Genomic DNA, 20756 nt, shown 5'->3' on the forward strand with positions numbered 1-20756 from the left:
TGATAGAGATGCTCAAAATTTGGGAGTTGGGAGGCCACTTTAAGTTATTGCAGAAAATTGTTGCCAGCACAGGCGTCCACACTGGTGTTGAGTGCATGTGCTGATTTTTGTATGGTGACATCAACCAGTACACCATATACAACACTTGCTTACTGTTGCACAATATTCTACTGTGCATTAAGCCCACAAGAATGTGGAACAAATTTTTAATCAGAGGATTGAAGCCTGCTTTGACGTTGGTTTAACATTTCCAAAGCTGCTTAAATTGCTGTTGGAGAGTATCACCATTCTCTTTTCTCTTTACTGTTCACACCACCCCAACCCTAAATCATTTCCTCAACTCCTCCTGCCTATATTTATCTGCCCGATCACTCCAATCCTCAATTCATATTGTCTCACAACATATGAGGTCATTTGGCAAATCAAGTCTTTCTCAGATTGCTCCCACGAGTCCCATTTTCTCACTTATTTCTCTGTAAGCTATTCTCTCTTGTGTTCCCATAAATTTCCCCCCGTTCTCCTAACACCACCCAAAGTAAAGGCAATTGACTGTAGCCAAATAACCAACCAGCATGTCTTTGGGATGGGGAAGGAAACTAGAGCACCCAGAGGAAACCCACATGATCACAAGGAGGACATTTAAACTCCACCAAAGGTCAGGATTGAACCTAGGTCACTGGAGCTGTGAGGCAGCAGCATTAACTGTTATCCCATTGTACCACCTTGTGCAAATACTTCCTCCAACTCAAACTCTCTGCTTTGATGGGAGATTGCAAAGGAAGGGCCTATTCAACAACACAGTAGAATATTATAACTTCATTTTCATCAGATCAAGCTAAGTGTTGCCCATGAGTTATAGTCTGGGTGTCCTGGTCCATGTATGGAGTTACAAACTACAGAAACTTAGAAAGATTCCCTGATTTATAGCATTTGCCTTCTTTCCTTGAACTTCTGTCCTCCACAGCTGCAGTCTTCCAAAATGTTTTGTCAGTTCTTGTTGAGAGTACCCACGTAACTTTCTTATTTTTAGTTCAGCCTTTTCTGTAGGGGATCATTGTGTTTCTCAGAACATAGACAGGACCAGGGTTAATTCTAGAGGAGTATGGAAACTGCATGATTATGTGCTCCGTTTTACGTATAAGTTTATATGTATACATTTAAAGGTAAAGATAGACATGCTCGGAGGTTTGGGTAGGGGAAACTTGCTCCTGAGAATCACCTAAGGTATGAAAGTCTTATCTATTCAAACATTACTTCTTGTGGTGATTTTACCAGCATTTGAATGTCTGCTAGGAGAGCCCTCTGCATAATAATGTAATGAATATAATGTTAAACTTATGTATCACCATAATACATCATTAAAGTTGAAATTCAATCATTGTTCTAAAGGACAAACTGGTTTAGTTACAGATATGGTTGTAATTGATGGGTAATTGTTATATCTCTAAATATTAATACTCAGGATGTCTGAATTACATATTTAGTCATCATAATTTTTGATTGATTATTAACTGCATGAAAGCTTTCAAGGTTTAACTTTTGTCATTTTCTCCCCAGACATTAGACTTTATAAATGAAAACATCCGCCACGGAATTGAGCATTATTATGATGACCTGGATTTCAAGAACATAATGGATTTTGTCCAAGAGGAGGTGTGTAGGATTTCTAAATTTTGGTGGCTCGATATATATACTGTATAAAGCTTTACATACATTGCTAGTTCCACAGTCTGATAATGTAGTTTCATCGTAAGATTTGAATATAATGGAGGCCAGGGCTCAGAAAACCCTGTTGTAGATGATGCATTTGTCTTTTTTAACTTTATTTTAGAAACTTTGAAAATGTGTATGTTACCAGGCCCAAATGAAAAATTACTAAAGGTCAGGCAACATTTTGTGGAGAGAGAAACAAAGTTAATGTGTTGTGTCAACTACCCTTCCTCAGCAATGGTAAACGAGAAAACAGAGTTACAGAGAGGACAGATACACACAGGGAATATCCATGATAGGGCAGAGACCACAGAATCAGTTGTACAGCACAGAAACAGGTCTTTCGGCCAAACTCGTCCATGCCGACCAAGTTGTCTATCTGTGTTATTCCAATTTACCTGTGTTAAACCCATACCCCTCTCAACCTTTCCTATCCTTGTACCTGTCTAAATGTCTTTTAAATGTAATTGTACCCACCTCTACAGCTTCTGGCAGCTCTTTCCATACACCCACCATCCTCTGTATGAAAAGTTTGCTCATAAGGTTACTTTTAAATCTTTCCCCTCTCACCTTAAACCTATGATGACTAGTTTTAAACTCCCCTACCCTGGGAAAAAGACTGTTACCATTCAATTTACCTGTATACTTCTATAAGGTCACCGCTCAAGCCTCCAGTCCTGATAACATCATTATGAATTTTTTCTGCACCCTTTCCAGCAAGTGTAGTCTTACAAACGACTTGTACAGCTGTAACATGACATCCCAACTCCTATACTTAATGCTCTGACTGATGAAGGCAAACGTGCCAAACTCCTTCTTCACCACCCTGCCTACCCATGTCCCCACTTTCAGAAAACTATGTATCTATACCACTAGGTCTCTCTGTTCGGCCCTCCTTTGGCCCAGGGTTGTCCAGATGGCACAATGCTTAATAAATGAGTGAGGTTAGTTCGAAAAAAATAAATGAACATGCTGGAACAGTGAGAGGAAGAACAAAGCAATTACTGGGAATCTCAAACAAAAGAGAATCTGAAAATGTCCAACAGATCACACAGCATCTCTAAGAGAGGAAAAATCTGTATGGAGATGGACAAACTTCCATCGGAAATGGCCACTACTAGTATTGGCTAAAGCAGTTCTTCTGTGCCTTCTGTTCCTTTTATGCCTTTTACATTGACCATATCCCACTTAGTACAAGGATAATTGAAATTCCCCCACTATAACTAATTTTACACTTGTTAGAAATTTGCCTACAAATTTACCCTTTGGACTGCTTGGAAGTCATGGTACAGTTCCAATAGTGTAAGTACCCATTTTTTTATTCTTCAGTTCAACTTGCAGCATCGTTCAACGATCCTTCTAGCAAATCATTCCTTCTCACAGCTGTGACAGTTCCTTGAACCAAAATGGCCATTTTCCCCACCCCTCAACTTCACTTTTTCAATTTCCTCCCCCCTTCATTAGCTTGAGGTGCAACCTATCTAGGTCCTGGGTCCTGCTTTCTCCAGAACTGGTCCTGATGCCCCAGGAAAGCCAACCCTCATGCCCCCTTCCCCTTCCCCCCCCCCCCTTTCAGTCTGATCCATCACTGCAGCCGATCATTCATTTGCATCAACACCAATCTACTTCTGATTACTCAACAATGTCCTCTAGGTGATGGATAACAAAGCATTAGGATTTAAACAGATCAGTCTTGGATCTATTTAGTCATAAAGTATCATACAGTTTTACATCTTTGTTAGTCACAGTTGAAGTACAGAGGATAGCAAATGTCGTTCCTTTATTCAAGAAGGACAGCAGGGATAACCACAGGCCAGTGAGTCTTCCATCAGTGGTAAGGAAACTATTGGAAAAAGTTCTAAAGGACAAAATTTATCTTTTCTTGGAAAGTCAGGCACTGATTAGGGGGAGTCAGCATGGTACTGTTTATGGGAAATCCTGCCTCACAAATTTGATTGAATTTTTTTGAGGAAAGTAACTAAGATATTGATGAGAAGAGTGCAGTAGATTTGTTGTGTATATTTTTACAAGGCCTTGCATGGTAGACTGGTCTAGAAGGTTAGAGCCCGCGGGATCCAGGGCAGGAGGTAAACTGGACCCAAAAGTGGTAAAAGGAGGCAGAGGGTCGTGGTGGTGGAGGGTTACTTTTTTGATTGGAAGTCTGTGACCAGTGGTGTACCACAAGGATCAGTGCTGGGACCTTTGATGTTTACAATATATGTTGAGGACTTGGATATGAATGCAGGAGGTGTGATAAGTAAGTTTGCAGATGGTCTGAAAATCCATGGTGTTGCAGATAGTGAGGAAGTTCGCCTAAGGCTACAGCGTGATAGAGATCTGCTGAATGGCAAATAGAATTTAATCCTGACAAGTGTGAGGTGATGCATTTGGGAGGACAAACAAGGGTAGGACATGTAGAGTCATCGTAGGGCCCTATGGAGTGTTGATGAACAGAGGAGAGACCTTGAGGTACAGCTCCATAGAAAGTGGCAGCACAAGTGGATACAGTAGTGAAGAAGGCACATGGAATGCTTGCCTTCGTCGGCCATGGCAGAGAACATAAGAGCTGGGATGTCATATTAAACTATACAAAATACCGGTTAGGCCACACCTGGAGTATTGCATGCAGTTCTGGTCGCCGCGCTGTAGAAAGTATCTGATTGCACTGGAAAGGGTGCAGTGAAGATTCAGCAGGAAGTTGCCTGGACTGGAGTATTTCAGTTATAAGAAGAGACTGGATAGGCTGGGCTTGCTTTCCTTGGAGCAGAGGAGCAGAGGGATGACCTGATAGAGTACATAAAAGTATGAGGGGGATATTGAGAGTAGGTAATAAAAATCTTTTCCCATAGTAGGGATGTCTAAAAGAAGAAGGCATGGGTTGAAGGTAAGTAGCAGGAAGATTAGAGAGGATCTAAGACAAAATATTTTCACACAGAGAGTGGTTGGGGTCTGGAATGCGCTGCCTGTAGAGGTGGTGGAGACAGATACTTTCATGACATTTAAAAGCATTTGGGCAAGTACTTGAATTGCCAGAGCCTGGAAGGCTACAGACCAAATGCGGGTGAATGCGATTAGTGTAGATGGATACAACAGATAGTATGGATGTGATGGGCTGAAGGGCCTGCTTCTGTGCTCTGACTCCATTGACTTCAGTTGAAAACTGATCCTGCTGCTGGAGAAGTACACAAGACCAAAAGACCATAAGAAATAGGAGCAGAATTAAGCTATTCGGCCCATCGAGTCTGCTCCACCATTCAATCATGGCTGATTTTTTATTGTCCAAAGTGGAAGTGATGCTGTTATGACTTCATACAAGTTCACAGGCCACACAATGTACCAAGCATTTTATTGTACATCCATTCTTGCTTCCAAATCATGGTCCCCAAATGAGTTCTTGCATGCTTGTGTGTATTAAAGAGCCGAGTGACATGGTGTCATGACAACAACCTTTCCCTCAATGTCAGCAAAATAAAAGAGCTGGTCATTGACTTCAGGAAGGGGGACAGTGCACATGCTCCTGTTTACATCAACGGTGCTGAGGTTGAGAAGGTTGAAAGCTTCAAGTTCCTAGGACTGAACCTCACCAATAGTCTGTCCTGGTCTAACCATGTAGACACCATGGCCAAGGAAGCTCACCAGTTCCTCCACTTCCTCAGGAGGCTAAAGAAAATTTGGCAGGTCCCATTTAACCTTCACCAATTTTTATTGATGTACCATAGAAAGCATCCTATCTGGATGCATCACGGCTTGGTATGGCAACTGCTCTGCCTGTGACCACAAGAAACTGCAGAGAGTTGTGAACACAGCCCAGCACATCACGGAAACCAGCCTCCCCTCCATGGACTCTGTCTACACTTCTCGCTGTCTCAGTAAAGCAACCAGCATAATCAAAGACCCCACCCACCCAGGACATTCTCCCTTCTCCCCCCTCCCATCAGGCAGAGGATACAAAAGCCTGAAAGTAACATTATTTCAAACGTATTGAAAATTGATTTACAACCTCACCCTATCACTGCAATTTTTGGATTACCAAGGATAGAGTCTGGCCATTTATCTCCTTCCGCTAACCGTATGATTGCTTTTGTTACATTAATGGCCAAACAATCCATTTTGCTTAAATGGAAGGATCCAATACTCCCTACTACTTTTCAATGGTTTTCTCAAACTATATCATGTTTAAACTTGGAAAAAATTAAGAGTGGTACTGTTGATCCTTTGCTTAAATTTGAAGATATTTGGAGTCCATTTATTCAATATTTTCAAATGATGCAGATCCCCTTTCAATAACTTTCCAACTTGGAGGAACGGACTTGACGACATAATATTGCTCTGTTTCTACTGAGAAATTTTAGCCCAGTTTTTTTTTCTTTTTTTTTGTTGTTTGTTTTTCTTTTAAGAAGTTTTTGTTTGTCTAGTTTATATTGTTTATAATTTTTTTATTGATTTGAGTTTTTTAAAAAATTTATATAATAAATCTTTTTCTTTCCTTTCTTTTATATTATATTCATTTACTAAGAGATCGTTGGATCTACAGTTTTTTTATATTTTATTGTTCTTTATGATTATATATGCTATGATTGTTATCCTGATCTCTTTAGATTACATGTATAAATACTGATGCTATATATCAATCTGTATTAATTTGAAAACTAATAAAAAGATTGAAAAAGAAAGAAAAGCCTGAAAGCACATACGACCAGGCTCAAGGACAGCTTCTATCCCACTGTTATAAAACTATTGAACAGTTCCCTAGTACAATAAGATATATGCTTGACCTCACAATCTACCTTGTTATGACCTTGCACCCTATTGTCTACCTGCACTGCACTTTCTCTGTAGCTGTAACTCTTTATTCTGCATTCTGTCATTGTTTTCCATTGTACTACCTCAATGCACTGTATAATGAATTGATCTGTATGAACAGTATGCAAGACAAGATTTTCTCTGTACCTCAGTACATGTGACAATAATAAACCAATTTACCATTTTATTCCCATAAGGAGTCCACTAATGCACCTAAAAAGCATGAATCAAAATCGAAAAGTAAAGTGACGAGGCAGGAAATGCAGATTCAGTATTTCTCATATTTATGGAAGATGTACCAGCTTTTGCCTGAAAATAGAAAGGCACTTGTTTGGGTATATTAAACAATCAGTTTAACAATGGTGAGATTGATAACACTCTTGTGGCCTTGCATGACAAAATGTCTTTACCTGCTCTGGCATTAGCAGGATGTCCTGAGTGAGAGGAGATTGAATGTGATTCAGAGGCTTGGGGATCGAGCAGAGGTTTTGGGCCAAGTGGTCAGTACTGGGGTGGTTCAAAGGTACGTTAGGTGTGCTGAGATGTGTCAGTTTCTTGGGTTTATTAATCAAGGGTAGGAGAAGACACTTATCCTATCGCTGGTGGTTGGTCAGGGAAATTGTGAATTGGTGGTGATTGGCAGATTGTAGCATTGAATGGGAGACGGTGGGAAGCGTGGGGTGAGGAATATTGTGTCAGCTCAGCAGATTGCAGACTGAGATGGGAGGGGTGCATCAGACAAGAGTTGTGAGCTTTTGGGAGGGCGGCTTTGGGTTCCAGGTGTTGGTGCTGGCTTCACTGCTGCATGGGGATGGGGTTCCTGAGAAAGAGCTGGCTAACTAAGTGCACCAACCTAGGCAGGGTTCCCAGTGCCAGACTTCAGCTGTCTGGGCTCTTCCATTTGTTAGTTTGTCAGACATAGGACCCTAGCAGAATGGGAATTTTGTCCAACTTGCATCAGTGTTTTCATTGTGTTTTATTTTTCACTGAAATTGAATGATGCAGCACACAAAACTATAGAGCTGGACTGTCTAACTTCTAAGCATTTATATGCAATGTAGAAATTAATTTGTAACATTCGTACCTAATATATGAACTCAATAAAAAGTAGAGTACTTTAGAGAAATTGTAGTTAGGAGTGTGTTGAGCTAGTTTATTGGCTCTGTTTTCTTTCCCCTTACTACACTGCATTCTTTATGTATAAATTAAAATATTGTTTATATCAGACTTGTGACTTGACCCTTTTTTGTTTGCAGTTTAAATGCTGCGGTGCACGTGATTTCACAGATTGGTCAGCAAATATGTACCATCGTTGTGAAGGAAGTGTAACTGGTCCACTAGCTTGTGGTGTACCATTTTCATGTTGTATACGTAATAAGGTAGGACTTGTTCTTCTGTTGTGTCATTTCTAACTGGTTAGAAAAGTTTAGCAATGGTGACCATTACAACTCTCTGGATCCGTTAGATGAAATGAAGGTCCTCTGGTGGAACATGTATATTTATTAAAATTAATGCAGTTGCAGAATTATACAGTACATTAAGGCGAACTGTAATGTTTTGGTGCTAATTATGATTTTCACTGCCAAGAAAGGAAAAAGTTTTAGTCATTGGAAACGAACTAGGACATTGTCAATTGCAGGAGGAGACTCAGTAAGAAAAATAAAGTTAAGCTGTAGGTGGAAATAGACTTGTGTGGCATTAATTGAAACATAACTAAAAAAAAGGCAAAATGTTAAGAAAATTAGGAAGTAAGTAAAGGAGGTGGGGTGGCAGTAAAGATTAAGGGAAACATTATAGAGAGAGAGAGAGAGAGAGACGTACCTTGTGGTATAAAGACAGAATTCAGTTAGTTGGAGTTAAGAAGGAATAATAGCGCTGTCATAATTCTGGGGGTATGGAGGCAAGTAGTTGGAGGGAGACAAAGGAGCAAACATGCACTGGAATTACAAAGGTGTACAAGAACTGTGGTGTAATTACCCAAGCATTGATTGGGATCTGCTTTGTCAGCTTTCTGTTTTCAAGGATAATCTTATCTCAGATTTTCTTACCAGATCTGAGATGATTCAGTTGTTTAATTCTAGAACCCCAAACCCTGGAATAATATAGATTCATGAGGTACATCATCGAAACATTCCCTTTTGCCCAGAGTCCACACTGAACATCAAGTGCCCATTTTTATACTAAACCTCACAGAGTCATTGAGTTATACAGATGGAAACAGGCCCTTCATCACAATGGAACAACTTCAGCTAGTCCATGCTGACTTGGCTGCCTTCCTGATCAAGAATCATTTGAATGCCTTTGGCCCATATCCCTCTGAATCTTTCCTATCCATGAACTTGTCCAAATGTCTTTTAAACATTGTAATTTTACCTGCTTCCACCACTTCCTCTGGCAGCTTGTTCTCCAGACCCACCACTCTCTGTGTGGAAAAGCGTGCTGCTCGGGTCTCCTTTCAATCATACCCCTCTCATCTGAAACCTATGCCCTCTAGTTTTAGGCTCCCCTACCCTGGGAAAAAGACTGTGACAATCACCTTATCTATGCACCTCATGATGTCCCACCTCTTGTACTCAGTGATGAAGGCAAGCATGCTATATGGCTTCTTTACCACCTTACCTACCGGTGCCACCACTTCCAAAGAACTACGTGCCTGTACCCCTAGGTCTCTCTGTTCTACCACACTCCCCGGGACCTTGTCATTCACTGTGTCTGTCCTGCACTGGTTTATTATGCTCACTGATCCCAAAATGTTCCTCCACTGACACATCAGCCACTCCCTAAGAGGAAGTCAAGTGTTGCACACTAGTACACTTGCTTGAGAAAACTTCCCTGAACACACTTAACAAATTCTGCCCCATCTAATCCCTTAGCACAGGGGCAATCCAAGTCAATATTAGGGAAGGTAAAATCACCTGGGGGCAGACAGGAGATTCTGTTGGCACAAAAGAGACTCTAAGATGGTGTGTTGCCTCCCTGGTGCCAGGGTCAAGGATGCCTCTGAGTGGTTGCAGAACATTCTCAAAGGGGAGGGTGAGCAACAAGTAATCATTGTGCACGTTGGCACAAATGATATAGGTAGAAATAGGGATAGGGTCCTGCAGAATGAATATAGAGACTTAAGAAAGAGGTTAAAAAGCAGGACCTCAAGGGTAATAATCTCCAGATTACTCCCTGTGCCACAAGCTAGTGAGGGTAAGAATAGGAGGATATGGCAGATGAATATCTGGCTAAAGGGTTGGTGCAGGGGGCAGGGATTCATATTAAGAGTCATAGCGCACTACAGCACAGAAACAGGCCCTTTGGCCCATCTAGTCCATGCCAGCCTGGTTTTCTGCCTAGTCCCATCTACCTGCACCTGGACCATAGCCCTCCAAACCTCCTCCCATCCATGTACCTATCCAAACTTCTCTTAAATGTTACAATTGAACCCACATCCACCACTTCCGCTGGCAGCTCATTCCACACTTGCACCACCCTCCGGGTGAAGAAGTTTCCCCTCAGATTCCCCTTAAATATTTCACCTTTCACCCCAAACCTATAACCTCTAGTTCTAGTCTCACCCAACCTGAGGGGAAAAAGCCTGCATTCATTCACCCTATCTATACCCCTCATAATCTTGTATATTTCAATACGATCTCCCCTCATTCTTCTGCACTCCAGGGAATAAAGTCCTAAGCTATTCAACCTATCCCTGTAACTCAGGTCCTCAAGTCCCGGGAACATCTGTGTAAATTCTCTCTGCATTCTTTCAAGCTTATTGATATCTTTCCCATGGGTAGGTGACCAGAACTGCACACAGTACTCTAAATTTGGCCTCACCAATGTCTTACACAGCTTCAACATAACATCCCTACTCCTGTACTCACTGCCCTGATTTATGAAGACCGATGTGCCAAAAGCTCTCTTTATGACTGTATCTATCTGCGATGCCACTTTCAAGGAATAATAGATCTGTATTTCCAGGTCCCTTTGTTCTACCACACAACTCAGTGCCCTGGTTTGTTCTTCCAAAGTGCATCACCTCACACTTGTCTGCATTAAATTCCAACTGCCATTCTTCAGCCCATTTTCCCAGCTGGTCCAGATCACTTTGCGAGCTTTGATAGCCTTCCTCGCTGTCCAGTATGCCCCCAGTCTTGGTGTCATCCACATTTGTGGACCATTGGGATCTCCTCTGGGATAGAGGTGACCTGTACAAGAGGGAAGGGTTGCACCTGAACTGGAGGGGGACCAGTATTCTGGCAAGCAGATTTGCTGGTGCTAAACTAGATTGGCAGAGGGATGGGATCCAAAGCAGAAGTGAGGCAGATGGGAGGCTGGAAGTTGAGACAGAATTCTATGACAGTAAAGTGAGCAGACAAGACAGGCAGTAGCGTAGCAGGGAGTGAGGAAAGACCATTGGACTAAATTGCATCTATTTCAATGCAAGAGGCCTGACCTGTAAGGCGGATGAACTCGGGGCACGGATAGCTACATGGGACTGGGATAATGTAGCCATTACAGAAACGTGGCTCAGGGAGGGACAGAGCTGGCAGCTAAATGTTCCAGGGTACAGGTGCTATACGCGGGATAGAGGTGGAGGAAAGGGAGGAGGGAGAGTTGCATTTCTGACTAAGGAGAACATCACAGTAGTAGTCTGAGATGAAGTGAGGCTTTATTGGGTGGAGCTGGGAGATAAGAAGGGGATGATCATTTTCTTGGGATTGTACTGTAGGCCCCCTAATAGTCAACAGGAATTAGAGGAACAAATATGCAGGGAGATTGCAGAAAGTTGCAAGAATAATAGGGTTGTCAGAGTAGGGATTTTAATTTTCTTAATATAGACTGGGAATGCCATAGTGCTGAGGGCTAGATGACCGTTTCACAGAACACCTGCACTCCGTCCGTAACCACAATCTGCATCTCCCCGCTGCCAGTCACTTTAACTCCCCTCCCACACTATCACTGATATGTCAGTCCTCGGCCTCCTCCACTGCCAGGAGAATTCCAAGCGCAAACTGGAGGAACAGCATCTCATTTTCCGTCTTGGAACCTTGCAGCCTAATGGAATGATCATTGAATTCTCCCACTTTAAGTAATCCCCACACCCCTTCCCCACATCCGCCCCCAATCACGCCTCTTCTTTTTTTCCCTCTCCTAACCAATGTCTCTTTCTTCTACCCCCTTTTTTCCCTCCCTACCTTTGACCCATCCCTCCGTGGATCTACTCTCCCCTCCTCCCCCACACCTGCCTATCACTATTTCTTACCTGCATCTACTTATCACCACCTTGTGCCCACCCGCCTCCCCTCTTTTGTCCACCTATCACTGCTCTGCTGTTCCCTCCTATATATTGGCCTACAAAAGAAATTCTGCAGATGCTGGAATCTGGAGCAATACACAAAAAGTGCTGGAGGAACTCAGCAGGTCAGGCAGCATCCATGGAAGGTAATAAACAGTTTATTTGCCTCCACGGATGCTGCCTGACCTGCTGAGTTCCTCCAGCATTTTTTGTGTATTGCTATATATTGGGTTTCCCCTTTTCCTATCTTCAGTCCTGAAGAAGGGTCCTGACCTGAAATCTTGACTGCTTGACTGCCTGCTTTTCTCCACGGATGCTGCCTGGCCTGCTGAGTTCCTCCAGCATCTGCAGTCCTTTGTTTCTCTGATAAGGGCTTAGGTGGGATGGAATTTGTTAAGTCTGTTCAGGAAAGTTTCCTCAGGCAATAAATAAGAATGCTCTACCAGGGAGAGAGCAAAGCTTGACCTACTCTTGGGAAATAGGGCAGGACACTGAGGTGTCAGTGGGGGAGCACTTTAGGACCAGTGACCATAGTTCTATTAATTTTAAATTAGTTATGGAAGGGACAGATCTGGTCCACAAGTTAAAGTTCTAAAATGAGGCAAGGTAAATTTTGACAGTATTAGACAGAAACTTGCAAGAGTTGATTGGAGTAGGTTGTTTGCAGTCAAAGGGATGTCTGGCTAGTGGGGGGCTTTTAAAAGTGAAATATCAGGAGTTCAAGATTTGCAGAGTTCAAGAGTAGGGAATCGTGGATAACGAGGGATATTAAGGTTGTAGTCAGGAAAAAGAAGGAGGCATGGGTCAGGTACAGACAGCTGGGGTCAAGTGAATCCCTGGGGGAGTATCGGGGATACAGGAGTGTACTCAAGAGGGAATTCAGAAAGGCAAAAAGGGGGCATCAGATAGCTTTGGCAGAGAAGATTAAGGAGAGTCCAAAGAGATTTTGTAAGTATATTAAGGGATAAAAAGTAACTAAGGAGAGAATAGGGCCCCTCAAAGTGGATATCTTTGAGTGGAGCTGCAGAAGATGGGTGAGATCCTCAATGAATATTTCTCTGCTGTTTTTACTGTGGAGAAAGACATGAAAACTTCAGACCTTGAGATAGTTAATGGCAAGGTCTTGGGGATAGTCTGCATTACAGTAGAGGAGGTAACTTGATGTCTTAAAACTTATGAAGGTAGATAAATCTCCAGAGCCTGATCAGGTATATCCAAGAACATGGTAGGAAGCTAAAGAATGAATTGCGGGAGCCCTAGCTGAGATAGACGCATCATTGTTAGCAATGGGTGAAATGCTGGAAGACTGGAGGGTGGCTAATGTTGTGCCTTTATTCAAGAAAGGCTGCAAAGATTTGTTCTCCTACTTGAAGGTCTCCCACTGCTCAGACCTGCATCTTCAAAGAGCTGTTGGAAATGATAAGGCTGCAATAGAGTTTAAAAAACAACCTGAAATAGTTCTGGACTCATAAGCAGTCTTGGTAGATAACAGTGGGGCCTAATAATGCTTTATGTAGTCTAGCAGGACCCGGCATCAAACCACTTCTGGGCCACCTGTTAGACTATTGCACTCAACAGTTTTTGAGCAGCAGTGGTTGGTAATGATGATACTATTCCTGTGTACACGTCATTTAGATCTGTCTTATGTTTCTTCATTTTTGTGTTGGGTGACTTGTACAGAAAGGCTTTGAAGAGAGTGCAGAAGAGGTTCACCAGCATGTTACCTGGATTAGAAAGTATTAGCTGCAAGGAGAGGTTGGACAAACTTGGATTGATTTCTCTGGCATGTCAGAGACTTGATAGAAGTATATAAAATTATGAGAGGTATAGATAGGGTAAATAATCAGAGTCTTTTTACCAGGGTGGAAATGTCAAATACCAAAGGGCATGAGTTAAAGGTGAGAGGGGGAAAGTTTAAAGATGTATGTGGCAAGTTATTTTTACACAGAGAGTAGTAGGTGCCTGGAGTGCACTGCCAGGGGAAGTGGTGGAAGCAGATATGATAGCAACATTTAAGAGGCATTTAGGCAGACATATAAACAGTCAGGGAATTGAGGGATATAGACTATGTTCAGGCAGATATGCAGTTTAAATTGGCGCCATAGTTGGCACAGACATCATGAGCCATAGCGCCTGTTCCTGTGTTGTACTGTTCTATGTTCCAAGGAGAGGTTGCACCTAAACTGGAGAAGGAACCAATATGCTGACAGGGAGGTTTGCCAGTGCTACTCGGGATGGTTTAAGCTGGTGATGCAGGGGGTTGGGACCCTAAAGGACAGTGTAGCAGGAGGGGAGAGAGAAACATGTGTAGTAAATGGAGCAGGCAAGCCTAGTGGACAGAGCAGCCAGGGATATGTGGGGGAGCTTAAGAGGGCTGGTAGGCTTAACTGCATTTACTTTATTGCAAGGAGCCTTGCAGGTAAGACGAATAAGCTAAGAGCGCAGATCAGCATATAGAGTCATAGAGCAATACAGCACAGATACAGGACCTTCAGCCCAACCAGTCCATGCTGACCACGGTGCCCACCCAGCTAGTCCCAATTTCCTGTGTTCGACCCATATTTGTCTCAGCCCCTCCCCTCCATGTACCTATCCAAGTGCCAGTGATACTATTGTACCTTCCTCAACCACTTCCTCTGGCAGCTCATTCCATGTACTCACCACCCTCTGCGTGAAAAAGTTGCCCCTCAGGTCCCTTTTAAATCTTTCCCCTCTCACCCTAAACCTATGCCCCCTAGTTTTGGACTCCCCTACCCTGGGGAAAAGACTGTTACCATCCACCTTATCTATTCCTTTTCATAATTTTAAACACTTCTATAAGGTCACCCCTCATTATCCTATGTTTCAAGGAATAAAGACCTAGCCTGGCCAACCTCTCCCTATAATTCAGGCCCTCTAGTCCTGGCAACATCCTCGTAAATCTTTTCTGCACTCTTTCCAGTTTAACCATGTATTTCCTATAACAGGGTGACCAAAACTGTGGTAGCATAGTGGTTAGCATAATGCTTTACAGCGCCAGAGACCCGGGTTCAAATCTGGCCACTGTCTGTAAGGAGTTTGTACGTTCTCCCCGTGTCTGTGTGGGTTTCCTCCGGGTGCTCCAGTTTCCTCCCACATTCCAAAGATGTACAGGTTAGGAAGTTATGGGCATGCTATGTTGGCGCCAGAAGCATGGCGACACTTGCAGGCTGCCCCCCAAAATCACTACGCAAAAGATGTATTTCACTGTGTGTTTCGATGTCCATGTGACTAATAAAGATCTTATCTACACCAAGTGCGGCCTCATCAATGACTTATACAAATGCAACTTAATCTCCCAACTCCCATACTCAATGCCCTGAATGATGAAGGCCAGTATGTTAAACACCTTTTTTACCACCCTGTCTACCTGTGATGCCACTTTCAACGAACAATGCACTTGTACTCCTAGGTCCCTCAGTTCTATTACACTCTCTAGTGCCCTTCCATTCATAGTATAAGTCCTACGCTGGTTTGACTTTCCAAAATGCATCACCTCACACTTATCTGTATTGAAATCCATTTGCCACTCCTCAGCCCACTTCCCTAACTGATCAAGATCCCCCTGTAATCTACAATAACCTTCTTCATTATCAACAACTCCTCCTAATTTCATGTCATCCACAAGCCTTGTGCATTCACATCCAAATCATTTATATAAATAACGAATAACAATGGTCCAACATCGACCCCTGCGGCAGACCACTAGTCACCAGCCTCCATTCCGAGAAACAACCTTCAACCACCACCCTCTGCTTCCTACCTCCGAGCCAATTTTTAATCCACCCAAATAGGTCTCCCTGGATTCCATGGGATCTAACCTTCCAGACTGGCCTACAGTGCGGGACATTGTCAAAGGCCTTGCTAAAGTCCAAATAGACAGCATCCACAGCCCTACCCTCATCTACGCTTTTGATTACCTCTACAAAAAGCTCTTAAAGATTCGTCAGACATAACTTTCCACCACACAACCATGTTCACTCCTGCTAATCAGACTGTCTATCCAAATGCTGGTAGATCCTGTCCCTCAGAACTCAAAAGGGCAATCTGATAGGGGATTATGATATTGTGGAAATCACAGAAACAGGACTGAGGGATGGGCAGGAATGGCAGCTCGGTGTTCCTGGGTATTATGGGGGGGTTGGTGTTCAACAAGGGAGGAGGTGTTGCACTGCTGATCAAGGGGAGCATTACAGCAGTATTCATGGAGGATGTCCTGGAGGGGTTGGCAAATGAAGCTACATTAGTAGAACATAGAACACTACAGCACAGTACAGGCCCTTTGGCCCACAATGTTGTGCCGACATTTTATCCTGCTCTAAAATCTATCTAACCCTTCCCTCCCACATGGCCCCCTATTTTTCTATCATTCATGTGGCTGTCTAAGAGTCCCTGAAATGTCCCTAATGTATCTGCCCCCACACCTCTGCAGGCCGTGCGTTCCATGCACCCACCATTCTCTGTGTAAAAAACTTACCCTGACATCCCCCTTAAACCTTCCACCAATCACTTTAAAATTATGCCCCCTTGAGTTAGCCATTGTCGCACTGGGGTAAAGTCTCTGACTGTCCACTCGATCATCTGTGCCTCTTATCATCTTGTACACCTCTGTCAAGTCACCTCTCAGCCTCCTTCTCTCCAAACAGAAAAGCCCTAGCTCGCTCAACCTATCCTCATAAGACATGCTGTCCAATCCAGGCAACATCCTGATAAATCTCCTCTGCACCCTCTCTAAAGCTTCCACATCCTTTCTATAATGAGGCGACTAGAATTGAACACAGAAAATTTAGGAATAATAAAGGACGATCACTTTGATGGGATTATACTCTAGACCTTCAAATAATTGGTGGGATTTGAAGGAACAAATATGTAGGGAGGCCTACTAGGAAGGGAGCAGTAGTCAACCTTATTTTGTGGAATGAGGTGGGAGGAACCCTTTGCAAACAGTGACCACAATTTGGCAAGCTTTAAGGTAGTCATGGAAAAGGATAAGGTCAAATCTCGAGATAAGGTCTTAAATTAAGCGAGGGCTGACTTCAATTGTATAAGGCAAGACCTGGCAAAAGTAGAATGGGAGCAGCTGCCAGAGGGGAAAACAACATCCGTTAAACGGGAGGTGTTTGAAAGCAAAATAGTAGGAGTTCAGAGTCTGCGTGTTTCTGTAAGGTAAAAAGCAAAGATGATAAGATTAGGGAACCTTGGTTAAAAAAGGAAATTGAGGGTTTGATCAGAAAAAAGAAGGAAATGTATGTCAAATATAGGAAATTGTTATCAAGCGAGTCTTTTGAGGTTTGTAGAAAATATAGGAGAGATCTTGAAAAAGTCACTGAAATGGAATTAAAGGAACCAATTAAAGAGAATTCCAAAACCTTTTATATATATAGGAAGCAAGGGGGTAACTAGGGAAAGAGTGGAGCCCCTCGGGGACCAAAAGCGGAAGTCATTGTGTGGAGCCAGGGGTTATATGTGGTATCCTCGATGAATACTTTGCATCATTATTAACCAGTTAAAAGAATGGGGAGGATGGAGTGTGAGGGGAAGTGTATGCTGATGGTTTGGAATGTGTGTGTATCAGGAAAGAGGAAGTGTTAGAGAAATTGATGCACATTATGGTGGACAAATCCCCAGGGTGTTATGGGAAGCAAAGGAGGAGATTGTTGGGGCTCTGGTGGAGATTTTTGCAACATCTTTATCCATGCATCAGGTGCTGGAAGGCAGAAGGGTAGCTTTAGTGGGTGAATGTTTGAGACTAGACTTGGAGAACAAGGGACTGCTACAGAGCCCTCCAGAGCAATGGAAGGAACTTCAAGAACTGTACCATTGTTTCTGCTTGCTTTGTTTCTGTCACCTTTTCCATGGCAACCCCAGGAAACAAAAATAAAGGGGGTGAAGGGTGAAAAAGGCACTGAGGATGTAGAGTTGGGTAGGCACTAACCAGAAGAAGAGGGAGATGAATCACACTCAAGCTAGTGAGATAGTGAGTAGTCAAACTATCCAAAATTTTCCTTAAGCAACACACAAAATGCTGGAGGAACTCGGTGGGTCAGGCAGCATCCATGAAGGGAAATGAACAGTCAACATTTTGGGTCAAGGGTCTTCTTCGGGACTGGAAAGAAAGAGGGGAGATAGCCAGTATAAGAAGGTGGAGGGAGGGGGAGGAGCAAGAGCAGGCAGGTGATAGGTGGATCCAGGTGAGGGGGGGAGATAGGCAGGTGGAGGAGTGGGGATGGGAATGATGTAAGAAGATGGGAGGTGATAGGTGGAAAAAGCAAAGGGTTGAAGAAGATGGAATCTGATAGGAGAGGACAGTGGACCATGGAATAAAGGGAAGGAGGTAAGGAGGGGAACCGGATGGAGGAATGTGTGGGTGATGGGCAGATCAAGAGGATGAGGAGGGGAAAGAGAAGGGGTATTGGGGCGGGTGGGATAAGGGAAAACAACAGGGGGGACAGAGAGGAGTGGTTACCAGAAGTTGGTAAAACCAATGTTCATGCCATCAGGTTGGAGACTACTAAGGAAGAATATGAGGTGCTGTTCCTCTAATCTGCGTCTGGCCTCAACTTGGCAGTGGAGTCGGTGAGGGAATGGCAAGTGGAATTAAAACAGCTGGTCACCAGGAGATCCTGGCTGTTATGGCAGACAGAGTGAAGGTGCTCAGTGAAGTGATACCCCAATCTGCATCGGGTCTCACTGATGTAGCGGAGGCCTCACTAGGAGCACCGGATGCAATAAATGACATCAATGGATTCACAAGTGAAGGACTGCCTCACCTGGAATACTGAAATTTTCCTTAATTCCAGTTCAAACATCAAAGAAAAATTTCAGTATTCAGAACTCCTAGGTGAAGTCCAAAAATTGTCACCTGTACATTAAAAATGTACTTCTGCAGGACCTACTCATTGCTAATTAGACTCATGGAGTCATAGGGTGAATGCACACAGTCTTTTTCCCAAAGAAAGGGAACCAAAAACTTGGAGACATACGTTTACGGTGAGAGGGGAAAGATTCAAAAGGGACCTGAGGGGCAACTTCTTCACCCAGATGTTGGTGCATACATGGAACAATTTTGCCAGAGAAAGGAGTTGAGGCAGGTACAATAATGACATTTGGAAGACATTTGGACAGGTTCATGGATAGGAAAGATTTTGAGGGATACGGGCCAAACACAGGCAAATAGATGGGCACCTTGGTCAGTGTGGACAAGTTGGGCTGAAGGGTCTGTTTCTGTGATGTATTGCTCAGTCATAGAGTATTACGGCATGGAAACAGGCCCTTAGGCCCAGGATGCCCATCTAAGCTAGTCTCATTTGCCCGCATTTGGCCTGTATACCTCCAAATATTTTCCTATCCGTGTACCTGTCCAAATGTCTTTTAAATGTTGTTATTGTTCCTATCTCAACTACTTCCTCTAGCAGCTTGTTCCATATACACACTGGCCTCTGTGTGAAATCTCCCCTCTGGTCCTTCTTAAACCTTTTCCCTCTCACTGATTTATATCAGTGAAACGATGTGGGAATGATGACATTATTAGAAAAGGATGTTTGAAAATATTTTGCTCTGTGAAAAATTAATTGTATATTTCCTTCTCATTTTAGACAGATGTTGCCAATACAATGTGTGGCTATAAAACTCTTCACAAGCATGTATGTATTTTTAAATGTAATTTATTTCCCACTCTACTTCCAGCAAGCTTTTCTATTTTATTTCTCTACTATGAGTGATGTATTGGTCATTTCCCAAACCAGCTACACTTCCATTGTCTATTCATTTGAGGGAATGTCAGTGGCACGAGCATTGATTGTTCATTCATAACTGTATTGCAGTAGATGGTGATGAGCACTCTTCTTGAACTGCTTCAGTCCTTCCAGTAAAAATACTGTAAATATTTAGACCCAGCAATGATGAAGGAATGGTGACATATTTCCATATCAAGATAGAGAATGACTTGGAAGAGAACTTGCAGTTGTGGTGTTCCCAAACATGCTTGTCTTTCTGGGTGTTAATGTTGCAGGTTTGGAAGATGCCAACATCAAAACCATGGATGGGTTGTTGCATTGCATTTTATTGTGCACTTTGAGATGTATTTATCAGCCCATGTGTGCATTTGAGGAGTTATGGTACCAACAAACATAATGATGAACAAACATCCCCACTTACGACATTATGATAGAAGATATGGCCTGAGGACTTCTCTCAGTGATATCCTACAGCTGGAGTGATTGGCATCCAACAACAAAATTATCTTCTCTTGGTCTAGGTCTAACTGTAGTGGAAACATTTTCCCTTGATTCTCACTGACTTACATTTTGATAAAGCTCCTTGCTTTCTCACACAGTCAGTGACAGTAACTCTCACGCCATTTCAGGACCTTAGCTTTTTGATCCATGCTTTGACCAAAACCATAGTGAGAGCTGGTGCTGAGTGGTACTGGCAAATCCCAAACAGAGCATCAGTGAGGAGATTAATGGTGAATAAGTGCCACATTAGTGCATTGTCCATCACTTTGCTGCAAACTAAAAATAGACCAGTGGAGCAACAAATGGCTAGATTGTTCTGCTCTTTTTAAGGACTTTATTGGATTTTCAAACACCATTTGGTCAAGACCTCAATACAGACTTGATAGACAATATATGGCAAAAGAGCTCAATTACCAAAGTTTGGAGAAGGTGATTGTCCTTCACAATGGGGATGGGATGATCTCTAGCAGTAGGAGAAATACCAGGCACTTACAAAGTTGCTTGTAGTTGCAAAATGGAAGGTCAATCTGGACTATAGTAATTCAAGAAACTGTGTCACCACCTCCTTCTCAAAGCCTAGGGGTTAGCAATAAATAGCCATGCAGGCAACATTCACGTAATGAGAATTCATTTTTAAAAATATTAACCAAGGCTATACCTCTTTCAATCTTAATGGGCTAAATTAAACAATGTTCTTGTTGCAG

General features: G+C 42.9%; 1 protein-coding gene across 1 annotated transcript in view; it reads left to right on the top strand.

Annotated features, from left to right (window-relative positions):
• tspan15 (tetraspanin 15) overlaps positions 1–20756 on the top strand; it is a 127607-nt gene that overhangs the window by 78964 nt on the left and 27887 nt on the right. Inside the window, exons 4-6 of the mRNA XM_052027514.1 lie at positions 1558–1653; positions 7770–7892; positions 19411–19458. Of these exons, the coding sequence (XP_051883474.1) occupies positions 1558–1653; positions 7770–7892; positions 19411–19458 (267 nt within the window). The remainder of the gene's footprint in view (positions 1–1557; positions 1654–7769; positions 7893–19410; positions 19459–20756) is intronic.

The sequence above is a fragment of the Pristis pectinata genome, chromosome 12, assembly GCF_009764475.1.
Source record: "Pristis pectinata isolate sPriPec2 chromosome 12, sPriPec2.1.pri, whole genome shotgun sequence".
Taxonomy (NCBI): Eukaryota; Metazoa; Chordata; class Chondrichthyes; order Rhinopristiformes; family Pristidae; genus Pristis; species Pristis pectinata.